This window comes from Nuphar pumila, chromosome 6, assembly GCF_984573655.1.
Source record: "Nuphar pumila chromosome 6, dmNupPumi1.hap1.1, whole genome shotgun sequence".
NCBI lineage: Eukaryota > Viridiplantae > Streptophyta > Magnoliopsida > Nymphaeales > Nymphaeaceae > Nuphar > Nuphar pumila.
The window spans coordinates 72,709,169-72,733,439 of NC_143254.1; the positions used below are offsets into that span (position 1 = coordinate 72,709,169).

The 24,271-nt window shown below is 36.3% G+C and overlaps 1 protein-coding gene across 1 annotated transcript in view; it reads left to right on the forward strand.

Moving 5' to 3' along the window:
- The first annotated feature begins 15,162 nt into the window (after positions 1-15,162).
- Positions 15,163-24,271, forward strand: part of LOC149834923 (cyclase-associated protein 1-like) — a 35,261-nt gene continuing 26,152 nt past the window's right edge. Inside the window, exons 1-9 of the mRNA XM_090010336.1 lie at positions 15,163-16,025; positions 16,600-16,768; positions 16,893-16,957; positions 18,610-18,919; positions 19,015-19,165; positions 19,687-19,796; positions 19,985-20,040; positions 21,053-21,109; positions 21,261-21,404. Coding sequence (XP_089866462.1) covers positions 15,747-16,025; positions 16,600-16,768; positions 16,893-16,957; positions 18,610-18,919; positions 19,015-19,165; positions 19,687-19,796; positions 19,985-20,040; positions 21,053-21,109; positions 21,261-21,404 — 1,341 coding nt within the window. The 5' untranslated portion in view covers positions 15,163-15,746. The remainder of the gene's footprint in view (positions 16,026-16,599; positions 16,769-16,892; positions 16,958-18,609; positions 18,920-19,014; positions 19,166-19,686; positions 19,797-19,984; positions 20,041-21,052; positions 21,110-21,260; positions 21,405-24,271) is intronic.

The following is a 24,271-nucleotide window of genomic DNA, read 5'->3' on the forward strand; positions in this document are numbered from 1 at the left end:
TTATGAAAAAGGTATTTTGACATGATTTCAAAAAGTAATAATTGTACCTTATATCATATACAAGACAACATGAAAAGAAATGATTTCAAATATAGGAAAAAGACAAAACATGAAATCGGCTACACAAAGAAAACAAATATAATATTGGTTTTGAAAAGACTCTAGTTACCTTCTTTAAAGAAAGGATTTCAAATATAGGAAAAAGACAAAACATGAAATCGACTACACAAAGAAAACAAATATAATATGTTTTGAAAAGACTCTAGTTACCTTCTTTAAAGAAATGATTTCAAATATAGGAAAAAGACAAAACATGAAATCGGCTACACAAAGAAAACAAATATAATATTGGTTTTGAAACGACTCTAATTACCTTTTTACAAACTCATAGAATGTCGACTTACTTGAAGTCATCATTCTCTTTGTATAGCATTAAATACCTTCTGTAAAGAATCCTTGTTAAATATCCTTCTCAAGAATGTCGACTTACTTGTAGTCTTCATTCTCTCTGTACACTTTGAAAAACACAACATAAAGAAAACTCTTGACATGACTATGTACAAATAAATATCTCAAAGCATTTATTATACTTACACTCATTTAAAGTAAAGAAGTACCTATGTACCACAAATCATTAATTAGAATAAAGACAAAACCACATGACAACCTACAATCCAACGTTCAATGTACTATTGTAAGAAATAGACCTTTTACATAAAATATATATTACCTAAAATATTACAACGACTAGTGTACCCTATATTTTACTTTTATGGATAGAAGACTTTCTCGAATTTCTCTAAAGATGTTTTTTGAAATGACATGACATTTCACATCTCAAAAAGGCTACGATTTCAAAAAGCCAACGACTATTTTTTTAAGCTATAAAAACACACTCAAATGAACTATTCAAGACAAAAGGGAATGGAATAGACAAGTGAGCTTACAACGAGAAAAATACCTATTCGATATTTGAAAGAGAACCTAGAAAAAGAAAGAGAAAAGAAAGAGAAAAAGTCAAAAATAACTCTTTGACAAAGAGTATCTTCTGAGTGACAAACAGAACATTCTGAGAATCCTTCATTCGTGCATTCATATCATCCTGAAGGTTCTATAGGAAGTATTGTAACTTTCTGTTATTCACTGTATTCCCTCTTTATTGAAAGAAGTAGACCTCTGAGAAAGAGGGTGTTGCCCTTCTCTGTTGAGAGAAGAAGACCTCTGTGTAAGAGGGTGTTGTCCTTCTCTGTTGAGAGAAGAAGACCTCTCTGGAAGAAGGTGTGCCCCTTCTCTGTTGAGAGAAGAAGACCTCTGAGGAAGAGGGTGTTGTACTATTTATCTGGTGACTCGGATGTTATAGTGGAAAGCTCAAGTGTTTTGCTTGGGGACTGGATGTAGGTCAGGGTTTTGACCGAACCAGTATAAATCCTGTGTTTATTGTGTTGTGCCTTATTGCTTTATTTTTTATTATATCAACTTGCATCGTATTTCACTATTCACCCCCCCTCTAGTGGAATTTCAGCTTTCAACCTCCTTTGAATCCGATGTATGCAAGGAGTTTTTGGCGAATTAGAGGTAGTTTTACGTTGTATTTTTCTTTCTTTTCCATGCTTCATTTCTTTTTCCCGTTGAGTTGGGTTTCCATGGTTTTTCTGTGACTGTGTGGAGCTCTAGCTGAAGGAAAAAGTATGGTGTGGCTTGCTGGGATGCACCCTTGCCAGGGTTGCAGTTTTGGTACCTTCACCTCCCTCTATTTTGCTCGGTTGCTGCCTGCTATAGCAGCGCCCCCAACTCGGGTTGGTTGTAGCCTACTTTTCTTCGGCCTGACACGGTCTTGACCGAGTCTGGTCCAGACCTGTCAAGGGGTCCTTGGGCCGAGCAGGGTTCGGACAGAGGCATCTCGCCCTGCAGCCACACTGTGGCTGGTGTCCAGTTGCCTGTTGCAACCTGGTTGCAGCAGGTGTGTTGTGTCCTAGTACAGGCGACGGGTCTGCATCATTTTTTTTATTGTGGTAGGGACACAACGAGTCTGGACACCCCGGTCCAGACTTTGCTCATGGTCTGAGCAATTCCAGCATAGGTCTGGACCAATCAGTCTAGACCTGAGCTATTCATTGTTATTGCGACCTGCACCCAGTTTGAGTTAGGTCATGGTTGTTGCACGTTGACCGCAAAGGGCTAGTGTGCTGACCATTTTGCTGGACCTTTGTTGTACCTCGTTGTTGCGTCATGGCAGCAGGGAGGTGGTCAACGAGCTGCAGGTTGCTGCTCATTTTGGGTGACCCACCTGCAGCTAGTCATGACCCTCGTTTTGTTGTAGCCGTGGGTGGTATGACACTCTCGTTGCAACCTCGTAGGCTACAGTTACCCATGGCATGGCTGTGACATGTGGTCCCTTGCATCAACCTTGCTTAGGTGTCGTTGAAGCTCAATCTTCAATGTTTGAATCCTTGCAAAAGAAAAGCATGCAAATGTAATTCTCGCAATCATGTTTTGCAGGTTATCGTACATCACTTGCATATCATAACACGTGCATGAGAATCCTTCATTAAATTGCGTATGAATGATGGCGCGATGCATTACGATTATGTGAATCGCCTTTTGCGCTTAAGGGCACCTAATGCGATGCATAATGGCATGTGATGTGGCACATGAAATGTAAATGCTTATATTATCGTAACTTCTGGAAATACGTATTTTCTTATGTATCGTTAGTTGTTGACCAATGACACTTGCACATATTTTCACGAATGCAATTCCAAATCGTATGTGACATGTGTAGATGCTACAATTTACATATTTGTATGTGTGCAAAGATAATGGAAACATGTTATACGTCATTGCACTCACACTTTGGGCACACCATGTCACTAGACTCAACTATTGTGTTAATATATGCAATAGCTCATTGTGGAATGAATTACGAGTGTATGCAAAAAATACATGTGTGAGAATATATGTGCCGCATAACATACGTGGTGAGGTGTGAGCGTATTGAATCATGAATGCTTGTAAGTGGTCGTAGCTACACCCTTGCTCACTTTTGCACAAATGTCACAATACATCGTGTGATGCATGCATCATGTTGATTGTGCAAGATATTCTTCTTGCATGTGTGCTGAATGGATTGGAGCTTGTTTTATGGCATTAGAGCATCACATGCACATGATCACTCTATGGCTCAAAGAAACATACTCATCCTCAAGTGTAGAAATAAATGATAGTATTTTTCCAACATGCTATGTTAGAACTCGACTCATGTACGTTTCACATTACACAAATACATATTGTTCTACGTACACTTGATGTGTCTCGATGTTTGAGACAAAGAACACCATGTTAGGGTAGCTACTATTTCCAAATTGTCATTATGAACCCCAAGGAGTTGTGTTGGGCAATGTGCCTTCGACTGTGAGTGAGCTTCACGTACCCTATTGAATGTTAAAATGGTGTTATGTCGCCTTCACCGGCGAAGTGCTCTTCTTAGCTTATTTGTGCTAGAGCACGTAAATGGGCGGGCTAGATCTTTATATGTTGTTTGTGTTGCTCTATGGAAAACACAGGGCCAGATGGGCCTAAATACCTCAAAATGAGGGAATGTTGCTATAAGTCTCACTGCCCTGTCGCCCATTTCACAAATCGGTTTGCCTTGAAGAGTGTAGTTTGAAATCCGCTACCTATGCGAGTTTCCTTCGCGTACCTAAAGGAGTAAGCAAGAAAGAACATAAACAGAAAACTATCACATACTGACTCTGACTTACCAGTTACACATGTTTCTTTATGTTAGAAATGTGTAGCTACATGTGTTTTTCCTTATTAGTATATATCTTGTTATACATTTCTAAAGATGACTTACTTTGGTTAAATGTTTCTAACAGTCTCATCATGATGCACATAGCTTTGTACTGCTACTTTTGTTAGTTCTTGTACTTGTCGCATGATGCGCACATATGCTCACATGCACATATACTTTGGTTGCATGTTTCTAGCAGTTTCATCATATTAGTCGTAGTTCTATTACGTACTTTTGATTCATGTTCATGCTTTCTTGAAAATGATATATTATGAATGGTTTATCTTACCAACTCGCAAGAGTACTAACCCCATTTTATGGGGATGCAGGTGTTGGTTGCTAGTGGTGCGATGGTGACCGATGTGCAGCGGAGAATTGAACCCACACTTTGGACTTTTGCGATCTTGGCAGTTAGTTTGGGGAAATCCCATCTTTTGAGAGACATTTTGTAAAGAAATGAATTGTACATCTTTCTGTCTCATTTTGTAAACCAATGGCAATGTGTTGTTTCTACTTGTTGGTTCATCCTGTAACACGCTCAAAATTTCCAACTATTTTCCCTTATGGTTTTCCGCTTTGCGCAATATTTCAAAAAAAAAATTACTCTAAAAATCTATAGATTTTCCAAGTTGGGATTTTGGGGCGTTACACTATCTAACTACAAAAATGTAAGATAAGCATGTATATCTAATGTACCTAATAAACTTAAAAATCAACTCACATTCATATGCTGGTTGAATATGGTTTGTGCTTCAAACAACGTGATTGACATTGTTTGAAGTTTAGGCTAAAAAAAACATAGTGGTTGCACGTTGTTTGGCAAAATTAGAATATATTCAGCTTGCGTCTGCTGGAACCGTGAACTTTGTTTTCAATTCATCTACCGCATGGAATCCAACAACTCGAACGATGCTGCTCTAGATTGAAACGTGAGAGATCATTGTCAAACAATCACGCTGGACAGTGTGTCATCTAATGAACGTTAGTCATAGGTGCAATATGAGATGATGCTCAAGTTTACGACTAGTCTGTACGTTTTCAGTCGATAGCCAATAAACGTGAATTGCAACACACCGTTGTGATTGAAGCTGACTATGGAAATAACTAAAATAATAAAAAAAGAAACAACAACAACAACTAAAAGGGATTTAATTGTTTAATCCAATATCTACAATGATCAAAATAAAACATCAGATCTTTCTGCTATGATGAACATGCACTATTACAATATGCTAAAATAAAATTCAGACTATGCTATATGCAATGATATGATCCTAAAAGCTACGGAGATGGGAAAGAAGACACAAACCATACGATCCACATCTGATGGAGGGGTTGAGAAGAAGACTGGTTTTTTTGTTGAGCAGCGCACGCTTTTGTCAAGTACGGCAAGAAGAATCATCGACAAAAGAAGGTTAGAGGCAAGATGAATCAATGGGGAAATAGAAGAAATCAAGGGAGAACCGATTGGGATTGAGGAGGAGGAAGAGAAGAGTGAGGGGAGAAGATGCTTCATTTTTTCAAGAGGGAAAAACAACCTCCACGGCTAGAAAAAATCCATTTATAAAAAATATTAGGTCAAAAACATGTTTTCTGTGGAAGTCTAAAATATTTTCAAAAATTCCAAAATAGGTCTTCCTCAAAAATGTGTTTTTCAAAAGGGGTTTCTCCTAAACTAAATAAAATTAGTAACTACTCTCCTAATCTAATTAAGATACAAATTAAAAACTCCTAAATTAAATAAAACACTAAAAAATGTAGGGCAAGCTTTGAATTTGGCAATTTTCTGATAATTTTCATTTCAATGCGGTTTCCCGAAACTAATGATAAAAATGAATTTTTAATGCCATTTTTTTATGGATCATGCATAAAATATCATGAATAAAATGCAAAATATATGCATAATCATGAACCTATATGTACTTACTATATTAATCCTGAATCTATCTAACTATGTCAAAAACTAATTACATGGATATTAATAAAGCAAGTAGTAAGTGAACTATTTGTCTTTTGCCATTTCTCAGCAACAGTGACAAAAAATTTGTGTATCTTTTATAAAAACAATTTTTAAAATAATATTTTTCAATAAAAATCTTGTGTAAATCGTACACCAAATGATAAAATAAACCAACTTATACTAGTGATAAGACCAGGTCGAACTCAAGGAACGGAATAAGGCAATACATAATTCACTTGAATTGCACATTTTGTTGATATCTCAAAAAAGAAAGAAATTATAGTGGTTACAAATGCAATTTTAATGAATAAATAAAAATAATAAAATCATAATCTATGCTCTGGAACTTCAATGTCAAATGAAGAAGTAAAACTTCAATCTTCACTACCCGCCCTCCTCCATATGCCTTTGAACCTACAAAATATCCTAATCTATATAGACTTAACTAATAATGTTAGCAACTAAATTATCTAACTAATAGAGCAGTAAAAGCACGAGTGAGAACAAAAGAAACCAGCTACTAATGCTAAACCAATAAACAACTACACTAAGTGATTAACTATCTAATTGAACTACACAAGCAAGGAAATCGAATACTCAAGCAAATAAATAAACTACTAATAATCTAAATTTTGCTAATCTAATTTTCTACTTTCTAATAAAAATACAAAACCTACTCTAACTACTAATAATAAAAAAAATGAATTAAAAATTAAAATTTAATTCTAAGAGAAATTACTAAGCTACCCTAATACTAGTCAAGCAGAGAATACAAGGGCAGACTGTGGGAATTTACAATTTTAAAAGGGTAACGGGGTTAGATGGCAATGAATTTTTACAGAGATATTGTGAAAACACTCAAGAGTCAGAGCCAATTTACAAAGTTTAAAAATTCCACCAAAATATTTAGAAAATGATTTTTGAAATTATAGAAATGCCCCTTAACTGCAATTAAGTAAAACAGTAATTTTTGCAAAACCGATTTTCGAAATCATATTAATTACCTAACCAATTCAACATGAAATTTCACAAAAAATGGCAAAAATACAATAGGTACACTGATTAAAACAATAAAAAAATCTCACGTCAAAACTCATTGAAATCATACATAAAATAATCACCTTAAGTTGACTAAAAATTTGAATTCTGCCGAGTTTACTATTTTGACTTAGCTTAACTAGTTAATTAACTACAAATATGAAAATCAATTAGTTATAAATTACCTACTGCTAAAACAAAAGTTACAAGAATTAAAATCTAAACTACAACAAAGAAATTGAAGGAAATAATTAAGCAATTTACGAAAATATCTAATACACTAACTATACTAACTACTTACAATAACATTTCTAAACGTCAATCGAGTAAATCTAACTGAGCTAAACTGGACTAATTAATGACCAAATAAAGTTAAGTACTACTGAACTCAAACATGGAGGAAAGGTAAATGACAGGAAACTACCTAACTACAATAAGTGAAACTAAATTAATTGAAGCAAATACCAGAAAGAGATCTACACAATTAACTAATTAATTAAGGCATGGTCTAACTAACATTCACTAAGCAAAGAATGAATTTAATTCAAAACAATAAAGGTAAACTAACCTAATGTACTTAACATAACTATACTAACTTAACTTGAATTTAAAGATAAACTAACCTACTTAAAACTAATTAGGGCATAAGGGTCGATTATGGAATGGATTGAGATTTGAATGTTCATGCCCCTTAGTGGACCCCACTCTAGACTAATTACTAATTACTAAAAAAATCAATTTAAACTAATAAGTAAAGAAGACAATTAAACAATTACTAAAATTGATTCAACTAATAAGAAAGGATAGCATTGAAAAGCAAGAATGAAAGAAAAAAAAATGTCTAAACTCATTAACAATTTCCTAAATTACTTACCCTACTTAAAACAATTTAAACAAAATATTGAAACTATCCTAAGAAATTAAAACAAGCAGCTCACCTAAGATTAAAAAGAAAATAAATTAATTACCTAAATTATCATAATGGGCAATTTCTAGGAAAACCCTAAATACTAATTTAAGCCTACCAAAAGTTAATACTTACCAAAATTAAAACAAGGAATCAAAATATAGTAATTAACCTAAAAAATCAAAATACAAAATTTACCTAAGGCTAAAGAAAGCAATCAAATGACTTACCTAAAATACACTACACGGTTTCTATGACCTAACCCTAATTACTAATCACTTAATGCTAAAAATGATGCACACATCCTATATGCTAATTAATGGCTTAATTACTAAATAAAAATACGTTAACCTAAATCTAATTAACCTACTCTAATCTAATTAGATTAAATCAAAATTAATGACAAAAATAAATAAATAAAAGAAAGTAAGCTACAAAAGTTGACTATTCTAAAATTACCTATCATGAAATAATACACTAAGTATCTATCCTTAACTTAAATGATTAACAACATAAAATAAAACCTAATTAAACTATGATTAACCTACTATTAATAATCAAACCTACTGTAAAAAAAACAAAATTAAAAATATTAAAATCACTAACCTAACTCAAATTGATTAACTCTAACCAAACACTAACTGATTGTTAATAGCCCGATCTAGTTGTAGCTAGATCATGACCAGATTAGAAAAATATGTATAATCAAAATTCAATTAACTAAAAGTAAAATAATATATATATATATGTATGTATATATATATATATATATGTACACTATACACATTAATCAGTTGATTGGTTCATAGAGATGGAATCAATATTGCTTGATCTGATCGACTGTTTAGAAAGGCCAAGATCGGTTCTTGCTCATGCAAGAACTCAATAAAAAAATAGATGATTTTAGACTGCAAACACAACAGAAATTGGACTGACAAAATAACTAAAAGGATGACCTACGACCCGACCACGACACGACTCTTGACTCAATTCTAACTAGAAGAACGAGAGGAGAAGACTTACCTCACGGCTTGTCCTATGAGTTGAAGAAGAACACGACTGGTTAGTGGGGCTTGGAAAGCACACCCTTCATATCTTGGAGGTTTGTAACTTGTTTTTGAATTGCTGCACTCTTCCGGGAACCGAATTGTGGAGAGAAAGGTTGGTGTTGGAAGTATAGAAGGAGGCCTGGTTGAAGATAGGACACAGTCGGATCCTCGGTGTTGGTAGTCGGCATACTGACTCTAAGTTAGAAGCTAAGAAATAATAAACAAACTGGAGGAATGAAAGGAGGAGGGAGAAGGGAATAAAGAAGATATGAAAAACTACAAAGGGTGGAAGGGAGAGAGAGTGGAAGGGGGAGAGAGAAAGGGATAAGGGGGGCGCCTTTTCCAAGACTCCAAAAAACATTGAATTAGGGTTTATAATTCTATTTATCTTACTAAAATCTATTCCTAATTCTAAAAGCTACCTAAAAGCAAAATTCATTCTAACTAAATGCTAAAACTATTTACTATTTACAACTAACTACCTAATTGCTTGATAAAGATGTGGTTTTTGGTAAAAGTTCATGGAGTGCACCTTAAATCAGTAGGTTTATGAATATTTTGGGTTTTGATTTAGTTCACTATCCAATCTTTCACCTTTAGATTAGATCTGGATACGATTTACCTTGGATTTCACTCCAATTGCCCTGAAATTCTCTATTTTCTTTGTTTTAGCTCGGATTCGGGTGAAATTTAAACTATGGCTTCCTTGAAATATTTTTGGGTTTTGATTTAGTACACTTACATGGATTTTTATTCTTTAAAATATGCCTAAATGCATGAATAATATATAAAAATGAAATACATTTCATGCATCATCACTCGCTTCACCAGCTAGGCTAATGCATGTTCCTCCACTACCAAACCCGAAAAACCAATTTTCAGTTCTCCTCTTCCTAAACTTACCCAAGAACAATGTGATAAGATTATGACCATTGTTAATCTAGGTAACCAAAATGCTCCATCTATGGCCAACCTTGCAGGTAATATCCTCAAACCATCAATTTGCCTATTTGCATCTCAGAGTTGGATTATAGATTCAAGGGCCACAGATCATATCACAAATTTCATATCCAACCTTTCCTCCCCAGTGCCAATTTTCTTTCCACCCATCAACCTCTCTGATGGGACATCTGCCCCTGTCACTCATACTGGCAGTGTTATATTGACTTTTACAATCACTTTACATAATGTCCTATATGTTCCTCATTTCAATTTTTATTTTATTTTCTTTAGTAAATTAATTCATAATTTGAAATATGACATTGTGTTTAAAGAAAATCATTATGTTTTTCATGACCTGCACTCAAAGATGATGATTGGAGCAGGTAGGCTGCAAGGGAACCTTTACATTCTTGAGGGTGGTGGTAACCATGCCTTGACTTTTTCATCTCCTTCTATTTGGCACCTTCAACTTGGACATTTATCAAATTCCTCTCTTCAAGTTCTTATCAATTCTAATAAAGTCAATGACAAGATTTCTCATGAACATTGTTCCATTTGTCATAAAGTTAAACAAACTAGGCTACTGTTTCCTCATGGGACCATATCCTCTTACAAACCATTCGAGTTACTGCATTGCGACATATGGGGTGCATATCATACTCTCTCTATGTTAGGGGACTATTTTTTCTTTACCATAGCAGATGCACGTGGGTGTATCTCATGAGGTATAAGTCTGAGACATTCAATGTTATCAAAGATTTTATCGCATTAATTCATAATCAATTTCAAACCAACATTTTAAGCATTATATCCGATAATGGAACAAAATTCTTTTCAAATGAAATGCAAACCTTTCTTAGAGAAAATGGAATCAATCATCAGCATAGTTCTGTAGCAACACCGCAACAAAATGGTGTTGTTGAATGCAAATATAGAGATTTATTAAATATAGCTTGGGCCCTCCGATTTCAATTAAATTTACCGCTCAAGTTTTGGGGAGAATGTGTTTTTACTTCCACATACTTTATTAATCGCCTCCTCTCAAAACCCTTGATGGGTAAAACCCCCTATGAGATGTTATACAACCAAACGCCTAATTATGCTCATTTACGCATATTTGAATGCTTATGTTATGCTTTTAACATCAACCATACCCACAAATTTGACACACGTGCCAAACAATGCATCTTTGTAGGATATCCATATGGTCAAGTTGGTTATAAAGTTTATGATCTTAAATCTCAAAAGATTTTTGTCAGTAGAGATGTTAAATGTTATGAAAATATTTTTCCATTTCAAGATATAAAAGACCCTCCTATTGATGCCAATAATGTCATATTCATACCCATTTTTAAATCCCAAGAATTATACCCACAGTCTCATGTCGTTGAGCCTTCGTCCCCCATCCCAAATGCTCCCAATTCTCCCGCGCCGCCATTTGTTTCAAACGACCCGCCCATTCCTCTCGACACCCTAAACACCCAAGACATGCCTCCACTTCGTCGATCTGGTCGTCCTTGCAAACCCCCTTCTTATCTCAAGGATTTCAAGTGTTACTCTGTAGCCCTCGTATTCCAATCAGATGCTTCATGTGACGTGGTTCCAAGTACTCATCATCCTCTCCACCATTACCTTGCATATCAATGCTTCTCTCCTTCCCATCAAACCTTCTTTGCCGCCATTTCTCAAGTCATGAAATACCAACATTGGCGTGATGCCATGGCTGCTGAAATTTGAGCATTTGAGGCGAACCACACTTGGACGGTGACGACATTATCTGAAGGTAAGCATGTTATCGATTACAAATGGGTCTATAAAATTAAATTTTGATTTGATTGTTCTATTGAACGTTATAAAGTCTGCTTGGTTGCCAAAGGGTACACTCAAATCGAAGGTTTTAATTACAATGAGATATTTGCTCTAGTGGCCAAGATGGTCACCATTCGTTGCCTTCTAGCCATTGCTTCTATCCATCATTGGCATCTTTTTCAAATTGATGTCAACAATGCCTTTCTTCATGGTGATCTCGATGAAGAGTTTTACATGCGGCTTCCTCCCAGATTCTCTCGTCAAGGGGCACACCCAGTTTGCCACCTACATAAGTCCCTTTACGGTCTCAAACAATCCTCGCAGAACTGGTTTGCAAAGCTCTCCTCCTATTTAAAGAAATTGGTTTCGTTCAATCCAAGGCCGACTACTCTTTGTTCTCTAAAACTAGGACTGCTTACCACTTGTTCATCTTGGTTTATGTAGATGACATTATTATCACAAGTGATAATCTTGATCCGATTTGTGCCCTCAAACAAAATATTCACCAACAATTTTGTCTTAAAGATCTCGACACTCTTAAATATTTCCTGGGCATTGAAATAGCTCGATCCAAACACAAAATTTTTCTTTCTTAACGCAAGTATACATTAGATATCTTGGAAGACATGGGATATCTAGGTTTGAAGCCATGCTACTTTCCAATGAAGCAACATTCCAAATTCAATAATACAGATGGTTCACTTTTGGAAGACCCGAGTCTTTTTCGATGGTTGATTGGTCGCTTAATCTATCTCACCATCACGCGCCCTGACATCTCATATGTTGTCCACATTTTAAGCAAATTCTCTAGCCAACCACACACTCCTCACATGGACGCATCCCTTGGCATATTGCGCTATTTCAAAGGCACCTTGGGCCAAGGGATTTTAATGAATGCATCAAGTAAGTTAACCGTTATCGGCTATTCTGATTCAGATTGGGCTTCTTGCCTAATAACTCGTAGGCCTATCTCTAAATATTGTATTTTCATCGGTCTGAGTCCGATTTCTTGAAAATCAAAGAAATCGTCCATCATATCTCGATCATCTGTAGAGGCCGAGTATTGTTCCATGGCAATATCAACTTGTAAGCTTATTTGGGTCAAATCTTTATTGACTAACTTTGTGATCTCTCATCCTCAGCCCATGACTCTATTTTGTGACAATCAAGCCACCCTACATATTGTTGTTAACCCTGTCTACTATGAATGCACCAAACACATCGAAGTTGATTGTCACCTTATTTGGGAGAAAATTCAAAATGAGCTAATCTTAACTCAATTTGTTCCTACCCATTCACAGTGCGCCGATATTTTCACAAAAGCCTTGGGCAGTGCACAACTATCACTTCTGAAGACCAAGTTGGGCATGCTCGATCCACATGCTCCAACTTGAGGGGGTGTATTAGTTGTTCTAGATAACTCGATAATGAGTTATCACCTATGCATTAAGTTTTATCAGCAAGTCATTACATTTGATAACCATTTACCTACATACGTGGTAATGGTTTATCGGCAAATCGTTACATTTGATAACCATTTACCTACATACGTGGTAATGGTTACGCCTTTGTGTTATCCGTTATCTTTTGATAACAATATTTCCTATTTTTATGTAACTCGGATAACGAGTTATCAATTTTTGTCCGAGTTATCAAATCTTGTTACCTGCCAATAGATAACGTTAAGAGTCAATCTGGCTGATGGCCTATATATATAAGTTGTATCTTGTAACCTGTATGATGCATAATGAGAAAAACTGAATTTCAATAAAGTTGTCGTCATCTTCCTACACTTCGACCCTTTTATCACCCCCCTAATCCTGTCAATATCCGTTTCAAATACAAATTTCCTCACAACCTTTCAATTAAGTCTTCACGTACCTGTACTATTTTCTATGTATTACAAAGAAAGGAAGGGCCTTTTTTATAAACTGAGGGAGGGCCTCCCCTCATTGAATTCTTCAGTATGAATTTATTTCTGGCACATAGAAGGGCTAGTCCCAACACATAACACATAGGCACCACACAATGCAACAAGAATGCTATAATTACACCAATGGGTCTCCGTTTGTCTGGTAGGAGCAGTTAGGGCACGTCACTTTGTCTGGTAGGAGCAGTTAGTGCACGTCACCTTGTGTTGGGACTTTGCAAGTTCGAATCCCAATGATACATGGTTGTATAACTCATAGGGGTCTGCCTAACCCCAGCTTTCTCTGTCGAAAAAAATAATGCTATAATTGGTTTGGTTGAATCTACAAAAGCTAGGACATAATTAAGATATAATAAAGCCAGCATAATTAACTTTTTAGTATTTTAGCATTTTTCGTATAATGATATTTTTATGAGATGTTCTACAACACAAACATATGTGTGCATGTGTGTTCCCTTGTGAGAATATCCCGAATACGAGACTTTTACTATGAGTTGAATCTGCAAACGCATTATTTATAGCTAGCATAGAAAAACATAGATTAGATTATCAGATAGTTCAAAAATCAACATCTCATAATGCACTACAAGTCTAAAACTACATGATAACAAACAACATTTTCATTAAATGATTTCCATATAAAGCATGTTTCTTATTATAACTATGATCTTTTGAAGTAGTTAGGATGGTTTGGATGATAATTTGGTTAGCATGTAGTAATTTATATCTTGTGAGTGTGTGTATGTTATTTATTTTGTTTTGTTTTATCATTAAAAAAATTCCTTTGCCTCCAAATTACGAAAATACTCTCAAAAGTGGTGTCATACTTTACAAACTTGTAATTAATTTGAGGTAGTTTGAGCCATATGGTGAGTCATGACTTGAAAGAAACTAAGGCAACTGCATCATGGCCTTATCATGCATCGTGTTGGGTTTACTGAGAGTCCAATAGAGACACAAACCAAATATTTATTTGCATTCTTGTGATGTTCGACCAAGTGATTCGATGACAAAGGAAAACCAGGTCACTTATTGGGCCTGCCTCCCTGGGAGGTAAAACTCTGGGTTGAGGATCCAAGTGATACCCCTGACCTTACCCTCTCTGTCAACCAATTTTCTCGAGCCCCGGTGGTAGGGCCGCTTGGTGCACTTTTTATTTTTTGTCTTTATGTAAAAACACATCACTTTCTCGTCAATTTATTGGTGTAAAAAGCTCCTTAAATTTCCCTTTACCCATTAGTACGAAGCACACCTTGCGACAAGGGACACCCCAGCAGCACTGATGGAGGGAGGTGCGTGCTCTTTACACACAACAGACGACGGCATGTTTTGTAGGGCAGCAAACGGATTGTCTACGGGCTGGATCTTGTCACATCGGAATTTGAATTGGCAATGTACCATATAGATTCAAAATTTGAATCTAGATCTGAACCAGATCCAATATAGTAAGGTTGAATCTCAATCCAAAACATAAGGAACAATAAGTGATCCAGTAAAACAATAAAAAACGAGCTATTTACTTGTACAAAATGAAATTATATTGAAATAAGTGACTTGAAATGCTGATTTGAGTACCCGATCTCAATCCATAAAAGTCCGATTTAGTAAATCCATTTCGATTCTACCTGCAGAACTTAATGTAAGGATCCGAATTTTAAAATGATGTGTCAAATTTGGATCAAATATCCGATCTGTTTGCAATCCTAAGATGTGCAAATAAGGATGGCGGTGGACTGGGGTGGGGGCGGGGGACAAGGTCTTCACCCCCCGCATCATCTCAAAATTCGAACCTCCATCCCCTGTCCAAACGGGGGTGGGGCCCGTTTCCCCTCAATCTATGTCATCTTTTAAAAGGATGGGGATGGGCTGGGGAAGGCAAGGTGGGAGAAAGTGTAAGTCCATCCCCACCTCCATCCCCGCACCGGGATGGATTTTAGCCTTCATCCCCGTTTCCTGCCTTTCATCTCCGGTCCAAACGGGGCGAGGCAGGGTGGGGCCCCGTTTTTCCCAAGTCCACTGCCATCCCTACGTGCAAAATACCAAAAAAAAAGCAAAGGTGAGAGTGGGAGAGGATGCGAGGGAACCGCGAAATGTGGAAGTAGTGTATGATTCTCCTGCGCTTTTCGTCCTCTTGAAAACCTCCCTCTTTCTCTTTAACGGTTTCACCCTCAGAAGCACACAAGCAGCGATCCTCATCTCCCAATCCATTGAGAGAGAAGCACGCTTTCGATTCCAATTGCGAGGAGAAGGTTAGAAGAAGTGGTTGATCGCATTATTCCCTCGCAAGAGATCAAACTAGGTCCCTTCCCCTCCAAGGAATGGAGAAACTGGTTGGGCGATTGGAGGCAGCGGTGTCCCGCCTGGAGGCCTTCAATGCAAAACTCCCTCCTCCCGCTACATCAGCATCGCTGGTAGATGAGTCTCCGGGATCAGTTGATCCGGCCATCGTCGCTTACGACGAGCAGATCGAGAAATCCGTCGGAAGGCTTTTATCAACAGCTCAGAAGATCGGCGGCCAAGTCCTCGACGCGACCAAGATCCTGGAAGAGGCGTTTCTGCTTCAGAAGGATCTCCTGATCAAGGCCAAGCAAAGCCAGGTTGACTCTCTCCTCAGCATCCTGTCTAACCTGCCGTTCTGCCTTTGTTTTTTCCTCTCCTTTAAAAAAAAAAAACAAAATTGCCACTAGCACTTAACTTCTGTATACCAGCGGCTTGATCGAGGCTAGCGGTTGATCATCCGTATTTTTTTTTCTTACCTATGTCGACGACGTTACGCACTGTGTTGGCGTGTTGATGTGATTTGGATCAGATCTATTGCAAGCCCCAGTGAAATTTTATCTGTTCTTAATTACTCTTTTAACTCTTCTCGACGTTGGTTTAACTTGAAAAAACCTTGATCTACGTGAGCTCAAAGTCGATCTCAGAAGCAAGATCAAATGAATCGAAATCCGGGAATAATTCTGTACGGATTTGACTTTAGCTTGCATTGTCAATGTCTGAAGAATATTTCTTACTGGATTATTAGTTTCTTGTTGCTGTAATTTCTTTGTTGCGATTGATTGACTGGGTAATCGATGACAGTTTGTTGTCTTTAGAATTTTGGATGACTGGTTGTTCAATCTGAACTCAAGTTAAGGGGAATTTGACCCTTTGCTGTGATTGATGTTCCAGAAACCTGATAATGCTGGGTTGTCAGAATTCCTGAAGCCTCTGAATGAAGCGATTCTGAAAGCAAATGCCTTGATAGAAGGAAGGCGATCCGATTTTTTCAACCATTTGAAGGCGGCAGCAGACAGCCTGACGGCTTTGGCTTGGATTGCTTACTCTGGGAAGGATTGTGGTGAGCACAGATCACTAAGGGTTTGGCTGTGTGGAAAAAGATTTCGTTCTACACGATTGCGATATCTCCTTTTTTGTATATAAAGTTGAGTACGCTAAGCATTTCATTTTTTTTTTCACCAAAGGTCTGAGCCTTCCTACAGCCCACGTAGAAGAAAGTTGGCAAATGGCAGAGTTCTACAACAACAAGGTATGCTTTATATACTTCCGTTCAGGCCATTTCGATAGCAAGCCATATATCCAATTTTTTGGCATATTTTGTATGCTTTTCCGTTCAGGCCATTTCTTAGTTATTTTTTGTCTTTTTGAATAGAGGTATACTTTTCTATGCTTTTCTATTTTCGTAAAATGTCATTTTTTGGCTTTGAACTCATCTTCATTTTAGATGTTGGAAAAATTCAATCTGTCTCAGCTTTTGTCAAGAAAATGGGGAATATATTGTATGAAAGACAGGAAAATATGTCTAATGGTAAAAAGAAGAATGATAAAAGGGAAAAGACAAAATATGCATTAAAAAAAGAAAAAAAAGTCATGATTATGTAATTTATTTTCTCTGTGTGTTGCCATATTGATTATTAAATTAACTATTACCAGCTTGCCATCATTCGTCAACTGTTGGCTATCCATGTGAAATATTAGTCAAAAACTTATGCCTATCAGGCTATCAAGTGACTATATATTAACTAAACCAAAACGAAAAGGCCAAAACATTATCTTTTTCCTCCCTCTTCCTATTATTTTGATGCTTGTGTGTGTGTGGTGGTGGGGGGTCTTTTTCTTTTTTCCTTTTTTTCTTTTTAATTTTTCAATTTCTATGTTTGGTGGTTTTAGATAATCAAGTTTGGACAGGGTTCCGAATTTTATTTAGAATCATTCATTCATATAAATTGTAAAAGAGAATAGTCTCCATAAAAATCAACATTTTTGTAGGGGGTGGTTGGATTTACTCACTTGTCCAGAAAATTGGGATAAGTTTTGAAGTTTCATTAGAGGGAAAATACAGCATTCAAGCCTTTTTGCCTCTTGTTGATTAACAGGTTCATCAAGCCACCTACTATTGGAAAGAAAAATGTAAAAAAAGAAAAAGAAAAAGAAATATTATGACAATAGCTAGATCAACATTGAAAGACAAATGCTAAGAAAATAATTATTATGGCAATAACCAAATCTCCATCTTGCTAAATTGACCGATTACAATGATACCATCAGTAATATCATGTTTTGCAGCTTTTACCTTAATATCATGGTATACCAGATTTACTGGAGACATTCTTATTTTTGTTTTTTTTCTTTTGAAAGTTGAGTGCGAGGAAAGTCAGTAAGGTGCAGTAACAAAATAGGACTCTGGTGATGAACAGTCACTAACAAATGAAAAAAGTTTTAATCTATTTGTAGCCAAGAGGGACTAAAATCCAGGAAAGATCTGGGTTCAGCCAGGTGATAAGGCTGGATGATGACGATGACCCACAAATTGGATGCACCATGTTATAGTAGTAAGTCAAAGTGTTTATCAATTTGAAAGAAACCTTATTTTTAACTCATTCTTTTTTCATCTTTTGATGCCTTGTCTTCAAAATTTCACGTTTCTCACTTTTTCTTTTCTCAAATTTATTGTGTTATCAAGTGCATAAGTTTCATATTGTGTAGTTTTTTTTTTTCTGTTAGAACCTCCATACAACATAATTTTCTTTAAACAAACATTTGAAATTTGCAGGTAGGTACATCCATTTAATTTATTTGCATCTATGATTCATGAGATTGATTTGGATCGTTTGAAATACTTGTAGGTACTTTGTCTTGTTTGTGTAGACCCTGCAGTTCCTTTCTCATGTTTATATACAGGTACTTGTGGAGTATAGAAACAATGATGCAGATCATGTTGAATGGGCCAAAGCTTTAAAGGAACTCTATTTGCCTGGCTTGAGGAACTATGTAAAGAGTTTCTATCCTCTGGGTCCTGTGTGGAGTGTTACCGGAAATGTGGTTGTTTCTGCATCAACCTCTACTCCTCCAAAATCCCAATCAAAAGCACCTGCTCCGCCCCCTCCTCCTCCTTCATCCCTCTTCAGCTCTGATACATCAACTTCACTCCCAAAGCAAGGAATGACTGCTGTGTTTCAAGAGATCAGCTCTGGTGGGCCTATTACTGCAGGTGAGACTTTGTACATTTTTAGTTGAACAATTAGATGGTGGGTTTTGGAGTTTTGAGAATTGGGATGGTGAAATTTGTATCTTGCATTTTTACAGGATTGAGAAAAGTAACTGCTGACATGAAAACAAAGAATCGTGCTGATAGAACTGGAATTGTCAGTGGAGTTGGAAAGGAATCCAGTCACCCAAGTTCACCTGCATTTTCTAAAACAGGGCCGCCCAAATTGGAGCTTCAAGTGGGACGCAAGTGAGCAACCCTTTTGCTACAGTCCTGTTGGAACATTTATGAATTATTTTGTGTTATCATTTTGCCCAGATAGAATGTTTAGTGTGTAATTGTGCCATTATAATTGCTCATAAACAATGATGTAACATGTTTTCATAGGCTGCTGTGTAACAAAGGTGCTTCATCATGCCCAGCATAACTGTCTTGATGCTGGTACATGGTGCTCTTGATGCTGCCAAATATTATCGTATACCTCATGCACATATACCACATATTTTATATAGATCTTGTATTTTCTTATATGTTTTTTTTAGTTTCTACATTCTTTACTTGATTTTAATTAAAGTTCTTCACACACACATTGCACACTTGTTCTGGCATATCCATTCTTTGAGAAACGCCCATGTCATACCAGCCATATCAATATCCTATTGTGCATTATACATGCATTATTTAGCATAAGAGCTTTTTATATCAGTAGATTATAAAAATGGTGGGACTACAAGTCACTGAAATTGAAACATTATCCTTTTGTTTCTCAGATGGGTGGTTGAGAATCAAATTGGCAGAAAGAACTTGCTTATTGATGACTGTGATGCAAAACAGTCGGTGTATGTTTTTGGATGCAAAGATTCTGTTCTGCAAGTAAAAGGTGGAACACCTGCCACCTCCATATTGTTTCATACTTTGTTGATAATGCATTTGTTGTTTTCTAATTGCATTCGCCTATGTGGTTCAGTGAATTTTCTCTCAACTATCACCTGCATCTTTTTTATTATTTTCTGCTTTTCGAATCAACCTTCCCTTAAGGTATGGACTCATTACTATATAAATTTGCAGGGAAGGTGAACAACATTACAATTGACAAGTGTACCAAGATGGGAGTAGTGTTCACGGTATGCCGTGCAAAATCCAATTCATGTGGATGGAGACTCACAAAATCTTGACATCAGTGTTATAAAAAACGCGCCTTGAGGCGCAAAAGGCGCGCCTCGCCTTGAGGCGCGGCCCTCTGTGCCTCAAGGCACAATTTTTTTTTTTTTTACAACAAGACTTATGAGACATAATCAATAAGAGTTTTGTAGGTTAATCTCATATATTTTCCAGTATTTCAGTTATGTAATCAGTTTCTCATATATTTTAACTTTTGTAGGTTGATCTCATATATTTTCCAGTTATTTCAATTATGTAATCTGTTCTTTAGTATATTTTAACTTTTTTTTGGTCAATCTCATATATTTTCCAGTTATGTAATCAGTTTTTTAGTTACTTTTATATGTTAATGTCATATTTTTTAGAATAATCTCATATATTTTAACTTTTGTTGGTTAATCTCATATATTTTCCAGTTATTTCAGTTATGTAGTCGGTTTCTTAATATATTTTATCTTTTGTTGGTTAATCTCATGTGTTTTCCAGTTATGTAATCATTTTTTTAGTCACTTTTATATGTTAATCTCATATTTTTTAGAATAATCTCATATATTTTAACTTGTGTAGGTTAATCTCATATATTTTCCAGTTATTTCAGTTATGTAATCAGTTTATTAGTATATTTTAACTTTTTTTGGTTAATCGCATATATTTTCCAGTTATGTAATCAGTTTTTAGTTACTTTTATATGTTAATCTCATATTTTTTAGCGCTTATTTGAGATTTTCTATTTCTTATTGATTGTTATTTAATCAATAAAGCATTTCTTTATTTTTTTTTATTTTTAGATATTTTTTTATAATTTTTTTTAAGCTTTCAAAAAAAAATTGAGGCTTATGCTTTACGCCTCGAGGCTTACGCCTTTGGTTTTTGGTGGAGCGCCTCGCTACGCCTCAACGCCTTTCACAACACTGCTTGACATAAATTTGGATATACAATTTCATGCATTTTTAATGGTCTTTGCACTTCATGCAGGATGTTGTGGCTGCTTGTGAGATTGTGAACTGCAATTCTGTTGAGGTACAATGTCAGGTACGTATGTTTTGCTTAATATAGCATCAGAAATTGCAAAATGCTTAATTTTCTTTGATAGACTGGTTAGTATGGGTAGCATTCACATCACACATATAAGCTCGTCTGAGGTTAATAACTTAATATCTGTGTATTCTTGGTTACCTTGCAGGGTATGGCCCCAACATTTGCGGTGGACAATACAGCAGGCTGCCAATTGTATCTAAGCAAAGACTCTTTAGGGACGTCCATAACAACAGCCAAATCAAGTGAAATCAATGTGCTAGTCCCTGAGGGTGGCACTGACAAGGACTGGGTATATCTCTTCATTATGCTTCTTTGCAGGCTGGAAATGTGAATATTTATGATTTTCTTGTCGAGCAATTCCTAATTCTTTATTCCCTTCAGAATTTTCCAATATTTTCCCAGGAATGTTCTGGTATATTTGCTTAAAGTGATTGATTCCTTTTTTTTCCAAGAAGGCACACATGGATTCCTGGACTTTGTTATGGTGCCAATTTTTAGATTTTAGAAACAACGTCAGAAGTATATAGCATGTTTTACCTATCACTTGAAGCATTGCAAGTTCATGGACCTCAATATTTCTACCAGATAGATATTTCATATTTGAAATCTCTAAGGTTTTAGTGCTTTCAAATATGAGTCCTCAGCTTGGTTGTCCATGAACTGTATTTCGAGATTGTAATTTCTCCTATCTTTTCCAGTGAAACGAATGGGGTTGTAAAGCTGACATAAAATTAAAGTTGGAGAAAAAATTGCATTTGCAATAGAAAGTCATTGATTAACCCCTCTTATATGTAATGTTATCTTATCTTTTTTGTAGTTATAGTTGGTTTATAGTTCAGTAAGTGGTTGGCCAAATTTCATAATGCTTGGTTTCTATTTTAGAGAACTTCACATTTTCTTATAAGCTTATTTATGTACAGATCTCAAAAATATAGGCCAATATATTTCTGAGACTTATGAAACTTGCATCGCTTAAGGGCCTAGGTGATACTTTGCTTGACTTATCTTAAATGTTCCACATCATCATCATTGTTGTTGTTGCTGTTCTTGATTTTTTGAAGTCGCTGATGAATATCTTTATATTCATTTATCAAAGAACTCAATTGACAAGATGTTCAATGCTAACTGAAAAGTCCTCTGTACCATCCAGTCGGTCATTGACTCATTTCAGCTGAAAATGACTCACTTGTCAATGTCCTATGAGATGTTTCCACAAACTCTTCTAGTAATGCCAAAAAAAAGATCTATTAATTGTGACCCAACACACCATGATAAAATAATCACCCTAAGAGTTGAGATCAGGGAAATTTGTAAGAGTGATCCGTTAACTGTGATCCATCATGGTCTTTTGAATTGTGTAACTTGGTAATGCATCTCCTGGCCTGTGATCTAAGATGGGCATATCCTCTCTTTTACATCATTCCTGGTGATCAGCTGTGGTTTGTTTCCAATTAGACAAGGGACTTTGGTCCTTGCTCTAATATTATGTCCAAATTACCAGATACTAGTGATCCAAAACTGAATTGCATTTAGGCTCTCTGAATTGATATAAAAAGAAATCATGAAAAATCTATCTCTGAACCCCAGCTCTCACCATCAAAAGTCTATCTTGTCTATGCACGCCTGACCCTCACCAGTTTACTTGCACACTAATAGCAGAAAAGTAGATATCTTAATCTCAATGGATCTGCTTACCACCTCTCCTAAATTGTGACTGCAGAGCGTTGCCTCTGCTTACCACCTCTCCTGGTCTTCTGGTTAAGGTCGTGCTTACTGGTCCTCAAGAATGTTGATAGATCAGCCAGAGGTTCCTTTCCATTTCAAATCATTATTCGAAAACTCATAGTTAATGTCTTGTTTCTCCAATTCTTGTTCCAACATCCAGTACTCTTGTTATTAGACAGATTTAAACTAATATAATTTTTAAATAACCTCTACATACACATGCACGCTTCCCCAGTACCAAACATGTATCCAGATTTTTTGATCTGTTGACCAGTATGACCCCTGTATTTATGTTGACCATGTCAGCCCATATAATGTGCTTCAGGGCATCATCTAATATTATTTTGTATTAGTTTTTACTTTTTGGTATTATTCTTTCAGCACACATACATGAACTTGCGACACCCAATCTTCCTAAATCATTGGTTTGGTCACGATTATTAATATGATTTTTTATGGCTTTCCCTATTTGCTTTGCATGGTAGATTTGTTCTTTTAAAACTTCTCCTTATGCAATAATCAACTTAGGAACAAGTTGCTCAAGCACTTCTTTATTTGCATTATGTCTCTGTCTCTGTCTCTCATACACACACACCCCCACACCTGGTTTCTGTTGGTCATTTTCAAATTTCAATCTTTGATACCCCCTGGAGAAAAACCTGTCTTTACCACTGATTCATTTGATGCATAATCCCCTGAAAGTCCACAAGCCTCAGAATGGCATAAGCTATGATTAGCATGTGACAAGCCTAAATTTCTACATTGACAGGTTTGTTTTGACAGGAACTGAATCTCTTGTTAAATGTGTTGATAGGGGTGCACACAAGCCGAGCTTGAAAATTTGTGTACGAACTCAGTCCGAGTTCAAGCTCGAGCCTGGCTCGGCTTGGCTCAAGCCTGGCTTGGGTTAAGCCGCATTAAATTACATAAAAAAAAATCAGTTGTCAGAGGTGGGATTTGAACGTAGGACCTCACACATGCTTGCAAAGATGTTAACCACTCGACTAAGGGAAAGTTATGTGCTTATTATCTAACAAAAATGATACACATCCTAAAAGTAGTCCCCATATGACACTATTAATCGAGCTTAATCAAGCTCGAACGCCTGATCAAGCTCGGTTTGTTTATTTACTCGGACGAGTCCGAGACGGGTTTAGACGAGTTGAACCCGAGCTGATGGTGTAGCGGCAGCGGAAGCTTTGATACCAAAATGGTGTAAAATTGATGTATGAGTCGATTCACGATCCGAGATCCAAAATGAATCTCCACGTGCGGAAGCTAAATACGCATGTGAGTCCGACTAGGACTCAAACAATCGACTATTCGAGGTCTGGGCACTCTGTTTCGACAAAGGTGGCCAACACGGAAAAGTTGTGCGACACGCACAACTTTCCAACGGATCTGAAAACACTGAATTCAGATCTGCGTAGA